This window comes from Leucopleurus acutus (genome assembly GCF_964270905.1).
Source record: "Leucopleurus acutus genome assembly, chromosome: 4".
Taxonomy (NCBI): domain Eukaryota; kingdom Metazoa; phylum Chordata; class Mammalia; order Artiodactyla; family Delphinidae; genus Leucopleurus; species Leucopleurus acutus.
Window position 1 is genome coordinate 71,142,121 of NC_139146.1, and position 15,954 is coordinate 71,158,074.

A 15,954-nucleotide genomic window follows, 5' to 3' on the forward strand; every position below is an offset into this window, starting at 1 on the left:
ATCAGATACTAGAACAAATAGAGTCTCACATGCCCTGCAGAGACAGATCCAGGTTTTGAGTGGCCTGAGGCTTACACACTTTGGGGAGAAGACTCTCTTTTTTTCAGTGCAAAATTATGAATGTGAAAGCGCTAGGGCCCTTCCAGGGGCATTAGAAAGGGCTACGGAATTGAAAGGCTCTAATGCTTACCAGTAGATCCACCTCTGACGTTATGAAATGTAAAACTGAACAGCACACATTTATCGCAATCAGCACCCTGTCATGTGCCCACGGACAAAAAACCAGAGAGAAACATCCAGAGCAGACCCGATGAGAGTTCCACCAACACAGGCTCAGAGGTGCCAAGAATGAGAACTAGCCCTACCCCAAGGTATGCATTTCCACCAGTAACCAGAGCTCCACAATGTAACTGGACCACAAGCAGCAAAGATCAATTTAAAGAATGAATCACCTGTGATTAGTGACTTACTAGGAGAATGAAATGGTTATGCTTATTGCAAAAAATGTCTATATCTGGGAAAAGCCAGATGCAAGAGCAGAAACTCTGAAACACGTTATACAAAAAAGACAAAAGTGGGTGACAATGGAAACTACTTATAATAATAACCACTGATACTTACAATGGCACTTACTATATGCCAGAAACTGTCCTAACTACTTCATATATAGGTATCCATTTACTCCAGACAAAAACCTGTGAGGGAAGTACTATTATTTGCCCCAGTTTAAAGATGAGGAAAATAAGGCACAGAGAGATCAAGTAATTTGACCAAGGTCACACAGCTAATAAGTAACAAATTTAGGATTTGAACCCAGACGATCTGGCTCCAAAGTCCACAGTCTACTCTCTAACTCACAGGAATTCGATTAACTCAGAGATGGACCATTAACTCAGACCACAACAGAAGTTCCCTATAATGAAGAAGGAATAGAAAACTGCTGGTAAGCTCACTCTAGAACCTCAAGAAACACATTATCTCATCCAATGGAAATTGGTCTTGTTTCCTACACATATTTTAGTCATAACACCTATCCTTAGAAAGTGATTAAGTGTGACGTCTGAAAATAAAAGAATGACCCTGTTTAAAAACAAGTTCTGGGGCTTCCCTGATGGCACAGTGGTTAAGAATCCACCTGCCAATGCAGGGGACACAGGTTCGAGCCCTGGTCCAGGAAGATCCCACATGCCGCGGAGCAACTAAGCCCGTGCGCCACAACTACTGAGCCTGCACTCTAGAGCCCGCCAGCCACAACTACTGAAGCATGCGTGCCTAGACCCCATGCTCCACAACAAGAGAAGCCACCGCAATGAGAAGCCCGCACACCACAATAAACAGTACCTCCCACTAGCCACAACTAGAGAAAGCCCACGTGGAGCAACGAAGACCCAATGCAGCCAAAAAATAAATAAATAAATTTTTAAAATATATATTAAAAAAGTAAGTTCTGAATTGCATATTTGATATTCAGCATCAAGCTACTCATCTTTTTCCAAGAAAATTCAAGTCTCTACCCTTTTTTTGATATTGTACTGTAATCAATCCTAGTCAGAACTGAGTTAACCTAAATATCAGCTTACTTTACTATTTTATTAAGTGTTTAACTTACTTATTTATTATTTTAAAAAGTGTTGAACTAATTACTGCAGTAGATTTTAGGAATTCTCTTCAACTGTGACACTGTTCTCTACTTGCTGGGATAGACTATGAATGTGAATAAATTCATCTTTAATTAAGTTACCTGTGAGTTTTCTCTGCAAAGAATCATTTAAAGTATTTATGAAATGAACTATTTAACCAAACCCATTTTAAAGTTTTTAAGAGTTACAACTTCAGTTTAACCCTTTCAATTTCTTTCATCTAAGCATTCACAGCAATATGTTCTTTTCATGGGTCTCTTTTCTGTACAACTCTGATTTACTGAAATGCATAGAATTCCCACCACCTCACAGGGGTGCTGTGAGGAAAAAAAAAACACAAATCAACAAGCGCTAAAAGAACACCCTTTCTAAGGTCTTATATATAAAGCTAAAGAATGGAAGGAGGAAGGAAACGTATATATAGAGGTGGTCAGTGAACACACTGTTTAAGGCGGTCCCCCTTCCTTAAACTAGCACAGTGTGGTTTAACAGCACGCTAGCCAGAAAGACAAGACATCTTGGTTCAGCTAGTCAAATGGGATGTCACTTCAGAGAAGGTACCTGACTTGGTTGTTTGTTCCCCAGTGTCTTCACCTGTGAAGTAGATGGTGGGCAAATGTGTTGGTTATCTACAGATACACTTTATGGAGATGCTATGGAGAACAGAGCATTGCAAGTAGGTGTGCAAAACCCCTGTACTTTTGTGAACTCTATGCTATGTAAAGTCTAAGAACAGAGGGAAACACAAGGGCCAGGAAAGTTAAGACTCCCAGGTAATCCAGAAAAACATGGGTGAGTGCAAACAACAGTGGCACACAAGGATAACTCCAAGTCTCAAGAGGCCCCCTTCAAAACAGACTGGATGCAGTATAGGAAAGTTTGCCATTCTGAATCCAGAAAGGCAGAAGTATAACTTAATCAGACTGTAAGCTTAACAAAACCAGAATCATTCATCTTTTAATTCCTCCATCCCTACCATACTGTACATACTCACTAAATCTTTTCTGTACAAATGATGAATGAATGAAAACAAATGAGCTGAGTCCCATGAAACAGATAAGTGCACAGACTCTCTTTTGCCAGGAAATATATATACATGAAATAAATATATTTTACATATATATATTCCCCTAAAAGGAGAAAAATTCACGTTACAATCTAATGAGCAGGGAATTGCACCTATCCATGTTACTTTTTGCAGTGGCAAATAAAATTAAGGAACAGCTATACCTATGTGATTACTTGGAATAAAGACAGAACTTTTCCAAAAGTCTTCACATACAACTAAGATGATGCGGGTGGGGGCGAGGGGGGGGGAACTCCTTTCTCGCAGTCTATTAAAAATCACTAGAGATTTCATTTAAGTCTCTTACTTACTCATTTAATTTTATTTAACAACTATATTGCACATATTTTGTGCAATTTTTCAATTCAGGTGTTTACCAATGTGGTATCATGCAAATATTATAGGCAGTTGACTAAGATTAAAAATAAAAGGTAAATGAAGAGCTTTGGTAAGAAGACTATAACAATGTTTTTAATTATCTGAAGTAGCAATCATCAAGCCATCATGAGATAATATTTATCTCAGAAGTACAGTATATTCACAAAACCCAAAGGCTAATAACATCAAGAGTTCTCTTAAGAGAGTCATGGAATTACTGAATAACCCAGGTGTTTCTAAGTGCCCTTCTATAGGTGATTTTCTACGTGTACCTGACCAGTGGCTAAACCATGTTCTAAATGGATTTAGAAACAACTCAAAATGTAGTTTCACTTTCTCAAATGGCCATGTGATTTCTTCTGACAGTTCATACTCTGGCTGTTTACAATAATGTCCACATTTTAGTTTGGGGGAGAGCTTAATACTAATAAATACTAAATAAAAACACAGTTTTGATTCTAAATTTAAATAAGGCATCTTCTCAACAACTAAAATGGAACAAAATTGCATGGGAAATAACTATCACAATGTCGCTAAAGATCTTTTTGCTTACTTGAAATACTAACTGATCATCACTACTGTAATTTTTACCAACAAAAACTTTTTTGAGCAGGCAATGGGTACAAGATATTGTGTGATATGTTGAAATTAGGAGGCAACAACCTCTGCCTTCAAGGAGATTAATATGTAGTTGGTGACTTTAAAGAGGCAATAACAATAATATTACATATAAATTTAACAGTAATTCCGAAGGGGCTGGCATTTACAACTGGAGGGTGGGAAGGTGAACAAGGTCTCTCACTTAAGAGTAAGTCAGAGAAAAACAAGCATCATATGATATCACCTCTATATGGAATCTAAAAGAATGATACAAATGAACTTATTTACAAAACAGAAACAGCTTGGGATTAACAGATACACATTACATAAAATAGATAAACAACAAGGTCCTACTGTATAGCACAGGGAAGTATATTCAATATCTTATAATAACCTATAATGAAAAAGAATTTGAAAAAGGATACATATATACACACACGACTGAATCACTCTGCTATACACCAGCAACTAACACAACATTGTAAATCTATACTTCATTTTTTTTTAAAATAAAATTTTTTCAAATTTAAAGAAAAAAGAGGACTTGAAATGGGAATTGGATGAACAGAAGGACAACTGTTAAGCACAGCAAGAGCAAAGCTTCAAAGGCAAAAAAGTGACAAGTATTTTAAGCAAAGGGGTCTGAATAGTCACTAGATGGAGTCCGTTCTGTGAACAACCATATTATTTAAGCTGTGTAAGTGCCCTCACCTACCTGGGCAACCCAAACTCATCTTTTCCAAAACAAAGGCAGTGCAATCAGAGAGGCTGAGCAGAGTTTTGATGCAGGCTTAACAAACCAGCTTACTGGGTGACCTGGAGCAAATCATTTCCTTACCTTCAGTTTCCACAAGTGGAAGACTTGAAGGTTACTCTTTAGAGTTCCTTCCAGCTCTAAAATTGTACGACTTCTTCATTACTAACAAATAATCATCCCCATGAATGGGTAATTATCAGCATATAAATCTATGTAGGTCTGGAACAGAACAGTTTCACAGACACACCAAGCCCTCTTCCACCCCAGGGCCTCTGCACATGATGTTCCCACTGCATGAATGGGCTCCTTCTGCCCAACACTGCTCATACTCCAACCCACAGCCAAATGGAGACCTTTTCCAATCCCTCCCCAACCCCACCCCTCACCAAAAATCTATATAGTCTGCACTGGTACCACCAATGCTTCCTCTACTCATATAATTTGGTCTCTTTTTTAACTGTTCCTCAGGGTAAGTGCTATCATACCTATCCTCATCAACAAACACTTAATAGAAGCTACTAATTACAGAACTAGCTTCAAAGATTTCTAAGAATCCCCAGCCCAGCAGTTCACGATGCAGAGAAAAACAAAACTCAGCTTACGAAAATCATGATGTCAGATACAGTTCCTTTTTTTAAAAATCAACAAGTGACACGTACTTCTGATTAAGACAAGTTTCCTTCAAGATAGGCAGGTGGGAAAAGGGGGTGGGGAGGAAATGCTGTTTATTTCAGCTATACGGCCATTTCCCAAACATTCTAGGAATTGTTCTTTTCATAATTGCCTTCAGTGCCTACAGCACAGCTTTTTGAATATATTCAGTCCTAAAATAGCTATATAAAACTCTGATGGAAATTTGCCTTTTTGGTAACACTAAAAATTGCCGAGAGCTAAGTCTTCTGAATAAAATAAACTAGGTAATATCATGTATGAACAGAAATGCTGGTTTTTCTTAAGGCCTTTGTCTCTCTCATCATGATACAAATCATCACTGAATAAACCACAACTATCAGAGCCAGATCCAAGAGTATTTTTTGAGATCTAGAATCCTTTTATTATTTCTACTTTTAAGTAGCATGAGGACCAAACCTTTGATTAAATTCCCTCTTCATTTACTAGAAATTACTCATACTGTACTGTTCTCCAAAAAATGCTTTACATGACTCATAATTATTTCACACAGAAGAATAAAAAGTTAAAATTGAGGTGGGGGAGAGAGAAAGTGATTAATATTCATCTCAGTGGACCAGGCTAAAATAACTTATTTCGCAGGAAGGTGATCTTCAGCCCGTAATGATGACCATGAGAATGAGAGGAGGAGAACAACTCTAATGATTTTTAAATCCAATTTCATGTTTGCAGACTCTGATATACAATCACTGAGTATTCATGATGTAGTTGGCATTTTACAACAAATGACAAAGGACAGTATTTCCTCCATGCATTTCTCTTCCTTGCACCATGGATATTTACAAACTTTATGTCTTGACCTACTAAATGCAATGTGTGATCAGGGATTAGATCCTGGATTTGGGCAAGGAGGGGAGGTTGAGAAACAGCTACGAAGACATCAGTGGAATGATGAATGAAATTTGACTATGGACTCTGGACCACTTAATACTACTGTATCAGCGTTACATGTCTTGATTTTGATCATTGTACTGTGGTTCTAAAAGAGAATGTCCTTATTTTTAGACAATACACAATGAATTATTTAACAGCAAAAGGGGACTGTCTCCAGCTTACTTTCCAATGGTTCGGAAAACATGCATATGAAGAGGAAGAGACCAAGGAAGAGACCAAGAGAATGACAGAGCAAATGGGGCAACCATAGGTAATTTGTGAATCTGAGTAAAGGTTACTTGAGAGTTCCTTGTACTATTCTTGCAACTTTTCTGTGAGTCTGAAACTACAGCAAAATTAAAAGTTACAAAAATATTTTTGGAGTGTGGATGGAACAAATGGTATTCTCCCCCTTTTCTATCTTAAATAGGTTTCTGCTTCCTAGAGGAAAAAAACAGTGAACATTATTAAATGAAAATGGATAATTTGTCAAATTAAGAAGGTAAATCAGACCCTAGGACTTCAGACCTGCATCTTGGCTCTTTTAAGTGATGAGGAAGGTCAGATCCAGTCAGTAAAATAAGAAAACAGATATGAATCAAAAGTGGGGAAAGAGACACCAGAGAGGAAACTGAGACGTAAGACAGGAAGTTGATACAACCTTATTTCGGAAACAAGGAAACTCAACTGCCAAAAAGAAAATGAGTTTTCATCGGATAATAGAGTTGAGAATTTTCAGAGCCCTAGTACACTAACCACTGTACCGTCTACAGAGCATCTAGAGCGGTCCCACTTTTTACAAGCTAGTGAATTGTCTGATAACCTCTAAAGTCTGATGCAAACACTTCCAATTGTCCTATAGTAAAAGAAACTATTTTGTCCACCCCACACTCACCCCCCAGAATCCTAGAAAGTGCCAGAAGATATAAATCTTCAGGTAGCAATTAGAAAGGTCTTGTAAACCTATGCTCCCCATTGGGAGTCCACCTAGTCTAGGGAGAAATATCTGATCATTTCAGAACCTTAATAAGCTCTTATGCCTATATCACTAGAGTCTCCAGGTTCCAGGGGTGGTAAAGAAAACAACTCTATATGCCCCAGAAGGCCTTATAGAAATATGAGAGGTTGCCCAGGATATTCAAGAGACTCGTGCCATCATCTTATAACTACCTCCACTATCCCGACAGTTAACCTGGGTAAAAGGTTAAATTTTCAAACAACTCATCACATAGAATGTTTGATTTCAGTACAACTGGAATAAAACAATAAGGGAGGCATTATAGGAAGAGCACTGAACTTAGAGTCAGAATACCAAGGCTCAACTCCTGACCCTTCTACTTATTAGCAGCATGACAACCTTTCTGGTTGTTCATGATGTTTGCATAGGATAAATCTGCCCTGCCTGCTTCTAAGGGTTGAGGTCTCCCCATGTCTCCTTTGGACCCATCCAGCCATCCAACGTGTATTGAGCACTCAACTCTGCACTAAACTCTCAGAAATACGAAGATAGAAAAGCTATGAACCCTGCCCTCAAAGAGCTTAAAGTCCAATGGGGGACACAGATATGTAGATAGAGTCAAGCAACCAAGATGTCATGATAAAAATATGAACAGGGCACAAAGGGCTGAGGTGGGCTGGGGATTCCACCACTGGTGGGAGGGGTACAGGAAAGGCTTCAGAGAAGATGGGGATTGAGCTGAGTCAGAAAAGATGAGTAAGTGATTACTAGGGCTCTCAACACATTTCTGATGGATAAAATAGATATGGATAGATAGACAGATCCTGATAGGCAGGTAGAGGAATATATCACTTCAAGTTGACTGAACAATAGTAACAAAGGCACAATGTGAAAGAGTAACTGCAGGTAGAAGACAGCTGAGGATGGAGGAAGGAGAGAGGGAAGACAAGGAAAAGGGCCATCAAGTACCTTGTATTCCAAGCTAAGGAGTTTTAACTTGATCGTAGAGCAGATGCAAATCTACAAGTTTTAAAAATCCCTTTTATGGTTTTATAGTTGAAAGATGAAGATCCAAAAGTAAAATCAACTAGGGCAATAATCCACCAAGAGAAAGGAGTTGGGAGCTGCAATAAGGTTGTAATGAAGGGAAGGAGAATTCACAGGACTTGGAAATAGATCGGATGTGTGCTGGGTTGAAACAGTGATGGCAAGGGACTTAAGGGTGTAAAGAGACAATATATTTATATGAAAGCAATCTCTAAACTATAAAAACAATTGAAGAACACTGTTTTCTAAAGTCCAATTAGATAGTGGCAGAATCAGACAAAAATCCCCGTTTTGTCTGACGTTAATTTTCTTCTACCACAAAGAAATTTTTTTAAAAAATCATAGCTGAAAGTAATAAAAATATCCTCAAAAGTTTTAAAATAAAACTTCATCTGTATTATAGAGAGATTTAATAGATTTTTTTCCTAAGTTTCCCCAGAGTATCAAGGTTGTTTCAAAGACAGGCTGTGAAGAAACAGCCCTGCAACTCATTAGTATTTGACCTTGTGTAAGTTTTTAAACTTTCTGAGCCTCGTATCACTCATTTTTGAAATGGGGGTACTAATAAGACTTCATACAGTATTGTTTTGAGGAATAAAGAAAATAATGCACGTACTTATTTAGCACAGTGCCTGGTCTGTGTTAGGTACTCAATAATTTGTATCATAATTACTACTAATGTGCACGAAAGAGTTAACATGACAGGCCTATGATGCTGCCTACAAGGTTGGTCCTTGGCTGGGTTCTGGGAACTCACACTTTGAGAGGGGAGGGCTCTCCCATTCCCAGCACTGATAAGAATGGCTCACTGGGCCTAACCTGTTTGTACAAACAACCTGGCTTATGCTGAACCCCTGCTTTCCTTCTGGAGTCTGGAATTTTGGTACATGCTTAGACAGAGGGTGCCTATGTGACCAGCCTCCAAAGAAAACCTTGGCCACTGAGTCTCTAACGAGGTTCCCAGTTAGAAAACATTTCACAATTGTCACAATCCGGTAATGGAGGAATTATATACCCGCTTTGTGGCTCTGCTGAGAAAGGACTCTTGCAAGCTTGTGACTGGTTTCCTCCAGACTTGCCCCAGGCACCTTTTCCCTTGCTAATTTTGCTTTTTCTTCTTTCACTGAAATAAATCATAGCAGTGAGTTAAACTCAGCGCTCAGTCCCCTGAGTCCTCCTAGTGAATTACTGAACCTGGGGGTAGCCTTGGGGATCCCTGACACAACTGGTCTCCCTATTCCTCAACCTTATAAACTATTGTCAGTTTTCATAACAGAGGAGTGTTACAGACAAGAAACCAACAAAATTGGTAATACCAAAGTCCAATTATAAAAATGTCCTGATTTCTTAGCTAACAATAGTTGCAGATTTACACGCTACTCGAAATTTTTGTATTCAAATATCTAAACATATAAAAATCTCTCCATTCCTTGTTTTCTCACCATTATTTAACAAGCCTTTTTTCTTTCTTTCTTTCTTTCTTTTTTTTTTTTTTTTTTTTTTTTTTTTGCGGTATGCGGGCCTCTCACTGTTGTGGCGGAGCACAGGCTCCGGAGGCGCACGCTCAGCGGCCATGGCTCACGGGCCCAGACGCTCCGCAGCATGTGGACTGGGACACGAACCTGTGTCCCCTGCATCGGCAGGCGGACTCCCAACCACTGCGCCACCAGGGAAGCCCCAAAAGGCCTTTTTTCTGATTAAACTCCAGTCCTGTTCGTCCCTGGATTCCATCTCAAAACCACGTGGAGGCCCCAGCAGAACATCGGGTGGTCTAACCCCTGTGTCATTTAGTTCCCTGACCAGAAAGCAAGAGCGCAGTTTCCTTTGTTCTGTGTTATTATAAGAAGAGCAAACAATATAAATCGTCAGTAAGATCTTTTATTGGTTCACTAGAAGATGCAGAAACATAAGCTAGTTGAGAAAGAGCAAGGAGGACAAACCAAAGAATGGCCCACAGCAGAAACGGAAACACAAGTTTTACATGAGACTTGGAAGAAACAGCTTGACAATTTCTCGTCGTCTCGTTGTCTAGAACAGAATTTCTCAGCATACTTTGAAAAGTACAATAAACTGTACTTAATAGGAAAATTTTCAGTAAAAGCTTATTGCCATCCTATCGAAGGAGCTGGGGTCCAGAGAACCAGGAAAAGATTGATGTCTGACTCTGTGATTAACTGAGAGTTTTAATAAAGGATGAATGTCACTGAATTGCTACAAAGAAACTAGGAATCATAGCTACTAGATCAATCAGTAGCCTACCCAGTATTTCTTTTAAAAAACAGAACTATGAACAACTAAAATAAATATCTCTGGGGCTACCGCAGAATGGCCCCCATGGTTTTTCTAATCCACTTAGAGTCTTACAAGTCTTACACTTTTAACAAAATATTTTCTTTTAATACCTGTTGATTCTGGGCACTGGGCTGGCAGGGCCCAGCCCTGGGCTCCCTGGCTGAGGCTCCTGCCCCCTGCTTCCACACATAGGCATCTCTCGGGACAATTGGCGCAAGAGCCGCAAGACCGGGTACAAGAGAAAGCCCTACCACAGGAAGTGGAGGTATGAGCTGGAACGCCCTGCTGCCAACACCAAGATTGGACCCCGCCGCATACACACAGTCCACGTGCAAGGAGGGGCAACAAGAATTACCGGGCTTTGAGGCTAGACGTGGGGAACTTCCCCTGGGGCTCAGAGTGTTGTACACGCAAGACAAGGATCATTGATGTTGCCTACAATGCATCCAACAACAAACTGGTCCGTACCAAGACCCTGGTGAAGAACTGCATCATGCTCACTGACAGCACACCGTACCGGTAGTGGTACAAGTCCCACTGTGTACTGCCCCTGGGCCACAAGAAGGGGACCAAGCTGACTCCTGAGGAGGAAGAGATCCTAAACAAAAAACGATCAAAGAATATTCAGAAGAAATATGATAAAAGGGGGCTTCCCTGGTGGCGCAGTGGTTAAGAATCCACCTGCCAATGCAGTGGACACGGCTTCGAGCCCTGGTCCAGGAAGATCCCACATGCCACAGAGCAACTAAGCCCATGCACCACAACTACTGAGCCTGCGCTCTAGAGGCCGCAAGTGACAACTACTGAGCCCATGTGCCACAACTACTGAAGCCCACACGCCCTAGAGCCCATGCTCCACAACAAGAGAAGACACCGCACTGAGAAGCCCGCACACCACAACAAAGAGTAGCCCCCACTCGCCGCAACTAGAGAAAGCCCGCGCACAGCAACAAAGACCCAAAGCAACCAAAAAGTAATTAATTAATTAATTAATTTAAAAAAATTTTCAACATAAAATACACTGCTATAAATAAATTTTTTTAAAAACAGAAAGAAATATGACGAAAGGAAAAAGAATGTCAGGACTTCCCTGGTGGTACAGTGGTTAAGAATCCGCTTGCCAGTGGAGCGGGCACTGGTTCAAGCCTTGGTCCGGGAAGATCCCACATGCCGCAGAGGAACTAAGCCTGTGCACCGCAACTACTGAGCCTGCACTCTAGAGCCCACAAGCCACAACTACTGAGCCCCCATGCCACAACTACTGGAGCCCGCATGTCTACAGCCCATGCTCCACAACGAGAGAAGCCACCGCAATGAGAAGCCCGTGCACTGCAGCGAAGAGTAGCCCCTGCTCGCTGCAACTAGAGAAAGCCCTCAGGCAGCAACGAAGACCCAACGCAGGCAAAAATAAATGAATGAATGAATGAAGAAAAAAAGAAAAAGAATGCCAAAATCAGCAGTCTTCTATAGGAGCAGTTCCAGCAGGACAAGCTTCTTGCATGCATCACTTCAAGAGCAGGCCAGTGTGGCTGAGCAGATCACTATATGCTAGAGGGAAAGGAGCTGGAGTTCTATCTGAGGAAAATCAGGCCCAGAAAGGCAAATAAATCCTCTTCCCTCCTATCTTAGCTCATATAATAAAGGTGTTTATTGTTCTAAAAAATGTGGGTTACCCACATTACAGCCCTTTTCAGATCACAGCTTCTAGGGCGAGGGAGATGAAAACAAGAACATTTACCCAAGGAAAACAGAGAACTAGGCAGATTAACCCAAACAGGGAAGAAACATAACAGCGAAGTGCTACTGGGCTTACCTAGGAGCTAGGCTGAGAGCTGTCAAGAAGGAATTCTGCCTAGTACTATCAGAACTTTTACTGTCTCGAGAATTCAGATTCTTATCTTAAAATTCCTGACTTTTTAATATAGTTAACTATTTCTTTTTAACTGTGGGAGGCAAACAAATCTGCAACCATATTTTCAACTGAAGGTCATAAGTTTGCCAATGAACATCAGTCCCCAAGAAAAGAATCCAGGAGGGATCAGAATGCCCAGCTCATGGGAGGAGGGGGGTTCAGGCAGGACTAGCTAACGGGACTAGGCTCCCTGGGCCAGTCAGCAGCAGCCAGAAAGGAGATGGATTCTTCTTGTTTTTTCTTTTTTTTTTTAATTGAAGTATAGTTGATTTACAATATTGTATAAGTTTCAGATGTACAGCACAGTGATTCAGGTTTCTTGCAGATTATATTCCATTATACGTTATTACAAGATATCGGGTATAATTCCCTGTGCTATACAGTAAATCAATGCTAAGTGTCAGAGGCTGGACTGTTACATGTTGTGACAACCTCTTCATTCTGTCCTTTCTGGTTCTCATGGTGGCGGAGGCTGCTGCCAGGAAAGACAGTGGGTCAGGTTCTGAAATAAGAGGGTTTCCACTGTTCTCTTTATTCTGCTTAAGCTAAAGCAATTAGGGCACTTTTAACTTTGCATCATCTTTGTATTATCATTTACCATCTTCAAAGTGACTTAACAATTGCAATGTATTTCAATTGTATGTTTCTAAGCAGGTAATGTAAGATTCTGAGGGTTTTTTTTGGTTAGTAAAGGACCACACTTTCCCACGTTTACTGTTACATTCCTATTCTTTTCTTATGATATTATTCAAATTATGACAAATCATTATTATACAGCAAAAAATTATGTTTCCCCTTAAAATTTATTTTAGATTTTAAAATAATTCATATTTCTAGTCTTATCTGAAACCCTTTTGGAATCCTGAATTTTTCAGATTTAATAAATGTAATACAGCACATACACCATATACACTCCCAGAAAGAACTGGACAGCCCCACATAATTAAACACATTACTAATTCTGCACACACACACACACACACACACACACACACAAATCACACTAAGATAAAGACTAAAAATAGCTTCATCTAAGGTCAGGTTTTGCAACTGAAAGAGTTTTTGAAGTTTGGGTCTTCAGCATTTTGGGGTTTAGGAAGGTGGATAAAGGACTATAGTCCTAAATTACGTGAACAGGCAAAATTCCACAATGCCAAGGTCACAATGACAAGCCACAGCAGAAATGAACAGAGTTAAGGACTCTGTTGAGGACCACCAGCGAGAAGCAATGCCATTCTGTCTGTATTGGGGGACCCAAAATACAGAGAAATCAGTGGGAGAAATTAGTGGAAGTAAAACAAAACAAAAACAAAACAAAAATGAGTAAATCCATTTCTGAGGAAGGTGCTCTAGGAAAATAGCAGAATAAAATAAACTAAAATCAAACATCAAGATCACCAACAATCTACTGTAACCAAGTAGACAATGGCATGTGGTCAAAAAGGGCAACACAGTCTCCCAGCCATTCCCTAGAACCCAAGAAAATTTCTAAAAGGGAGGAACATGGCTGGGCCTGCAGTACTAGATGAGGCACTCCCAAGATGGCAGGAGAAAAAAAGATGGGTCGGAGGCCACTATATATGCAGGCACCTCCTCTAGTGGTAGAACCAGAGGCTAAAACAACTGAAAAGCCAGGAGCTGGCTGACAACATGGCCCCCCTCTGCCACCTGCTCATTGACCAGGTTCTTAGTGAGCCACTGCCCTCTGCTCCCATCAAAGGAACTTTGCACTAGCTGCTTGTCACAAAAAAAAGTTGAACAGTTCTGTTGTCGGTCAACTCCACCAAATCACTAAGCAGTTTTAAGTAACTTTCACTTAATAATGAAGAAATATTCATATAAAGTGATGAACATAGACAGTTTATATGTGCTAAAGAAGACTTTTATACATAATATGATAGTTTATGGAAAAGAGCCATGTACACAAAATACTTAATGAATTCCACAGGATCTAAAACTGATGTAGGGATCTGTTTTCTCTAACACATTAATTCACTAGGCCGATATAAAATTGTATACGCATGTATATACTAAACCCATAATTACCAGACTTGTGAAAAATGTCTATCCATATCCTTAACTTTATCTTTCAAATCCAAATGATAATAAATCATTACCTTAACTTCATTAACCTAAAGCTTACTCCATAAGATTTGGAGGGTATGCAGAATGTCAGTATTATAAAACAGTATCAACATGGAAAGCAACAAAGTAAACTTTGATTGTCTCCTACCTCTGCCCGACCCTCATAGTAGGTTAACATGGACTCTGTTAGCACAAAAAGTCTCTCTTTGTAGTTTAAGGGTGATGTCTTCTTTTTCTGCTGTGACCTTTTAATAAGAATCTCTTCCAGAATAGTGTTAAAATTCATCTCGGTCTTCTGATCACTGTTTCTCCTGCCATTGAAGATCCCAGGGTTCTGAAGGAAGAAAATAAACAGTTGCAATAAAATGCGACATGTTAATTATCCAAGAAGGCTGTCATTCCAAATTTACCAAAACAGATTTTACTCTGACCACAGCTAGAGCCGAGGAATGTTACTCCATGCACCTGGACTAAAAATGCCCAGGGCATGAAAGCTCAACCTCCTCTTCTTCCCCAGCCCCATCCTGTTCCTCCATGTCCCTGGATTTCATAAGAAAACCTAATCAAGGTTTGCCATGATGATGATGATTCACTCCTTTGTCCCTCCCTGCCATCCCTTAGCTTGCTGGCACACTCTTCTGCAATCTGATTGCAGGGAAACAAATACCTCAGCAGGAAAAGTACATTTCATCGCCTATATGGCTAGTTTAGGCTGATATTTAAATTGCCTCAGGATCTTGGTACAGAAAACAGACAAGCACACAGGCACGGTAGACTGTGAACAAAGTGCATTACCATAGTGGTGGATAGCATTCAATCTCCAGCTCTAATAAGGATGTAATCTTGATCAAGCATCCTCGCCACCAGAGCCACGAGGATGTTCTCTGATACCTACACTACCATGCTCCACATTTCTCTTCCCTATGGCTCCTGTCTCAACCACAAGAGGAAGGAAACCCACCCAGTTTCAGCTAATCCTACTCAGCTAATCTACCCTACACAGCTACCCCTCAGGGCAGAGCTCACCTGTATAAGGTTCTCAGCCCTATATTTGGAGCCCCACGTCTAGACTATCCACGCCTAGACTAATAAGCCTTCTAAAATCCAACAAAATTTAACTCTCTGAAAACCAAAGATACTCAGAAAAGGCCTGAACATTCTTACCTGAGACAAGTTGAATGGACAACAGCCCTTTCTCCCCTGCCCTCCACCACACCCTGACAAGAAGTCATTGTGTATCAAACCACAGAGGCAACAGGAGTCATGTGAAGAGCACAGCCGGGAACTTGATACTGCCAGTGAGGAAGTCTACCATCTTCACGCCCAACCCGACACCTCGGAAACACCCTTGCAACTCCCTATTACTGAACTCCCGTCATCCAATCAGGCCCTCCATTTTCTGGAAAGTTACTTTACAACAGCTTAACCTGTGAATATCATCAGTTTCCTTCATTCATAAAATATGGAGGTAAGTACCACAAGGTTACTGAGATGTGGGAGAGAACTTATTAAGAAAACACCACACAATCATTAATCATTAGAGAAATGCAAATCAAAACTACAATGAGATATCATCTCACACCGGTGAGAATGGCCATCATCAAAAAAATCTAGAAACAATAAATGCTGGAGAAGGTGTGGAGAAAAGGCAACCCT

At 40.3% G+C, this 15,954-nt stretch overlaps 1 protein-coding gene and 1 pseudogene across 3 annotated transcripts in view; one reads left to right on the forward strand and one right to left on the reverse strand.

Annotated features, from left to right (window-relative positions):
- The window catches only part of TEC (tec protein tyrosine kinase), a gene marked incomplete at both ends in the record, with an annotated part of 96,855 nt that extends 82,256 nt beyond the window's left edge, over positions 1-14,599 (reverse strand). Inside the window, one exon of one of the 2 annotated variants that reach the window (XM_082837783.1) lies at positions 14,447-14,599. In XM_082837783.1, coding sequence (XP_082693909.1) covers positions 14,447-14,584 — 138 coding nt within the window. The remainder of the gene's footprint in view (positions 1-14,446) is intronic. The other variant, XM_082837784.1, reaches the window with a different exon arrangement.
- Positions 9,008-11,930, forward strand: LOC309960723 (small ribosomal subunit protein eS8-like; annotated as a pseudogene). Its single transcript has 3 exons — positions 9,008-9,071; positions 10,494-10,966; positions 11,731-11,930. The product of its transcript is annotated as a small ribosomal subunit protein eS8-like (transcript).
- Positions 14,600-15,954: the final 1,355 nt, after the last annotated feature.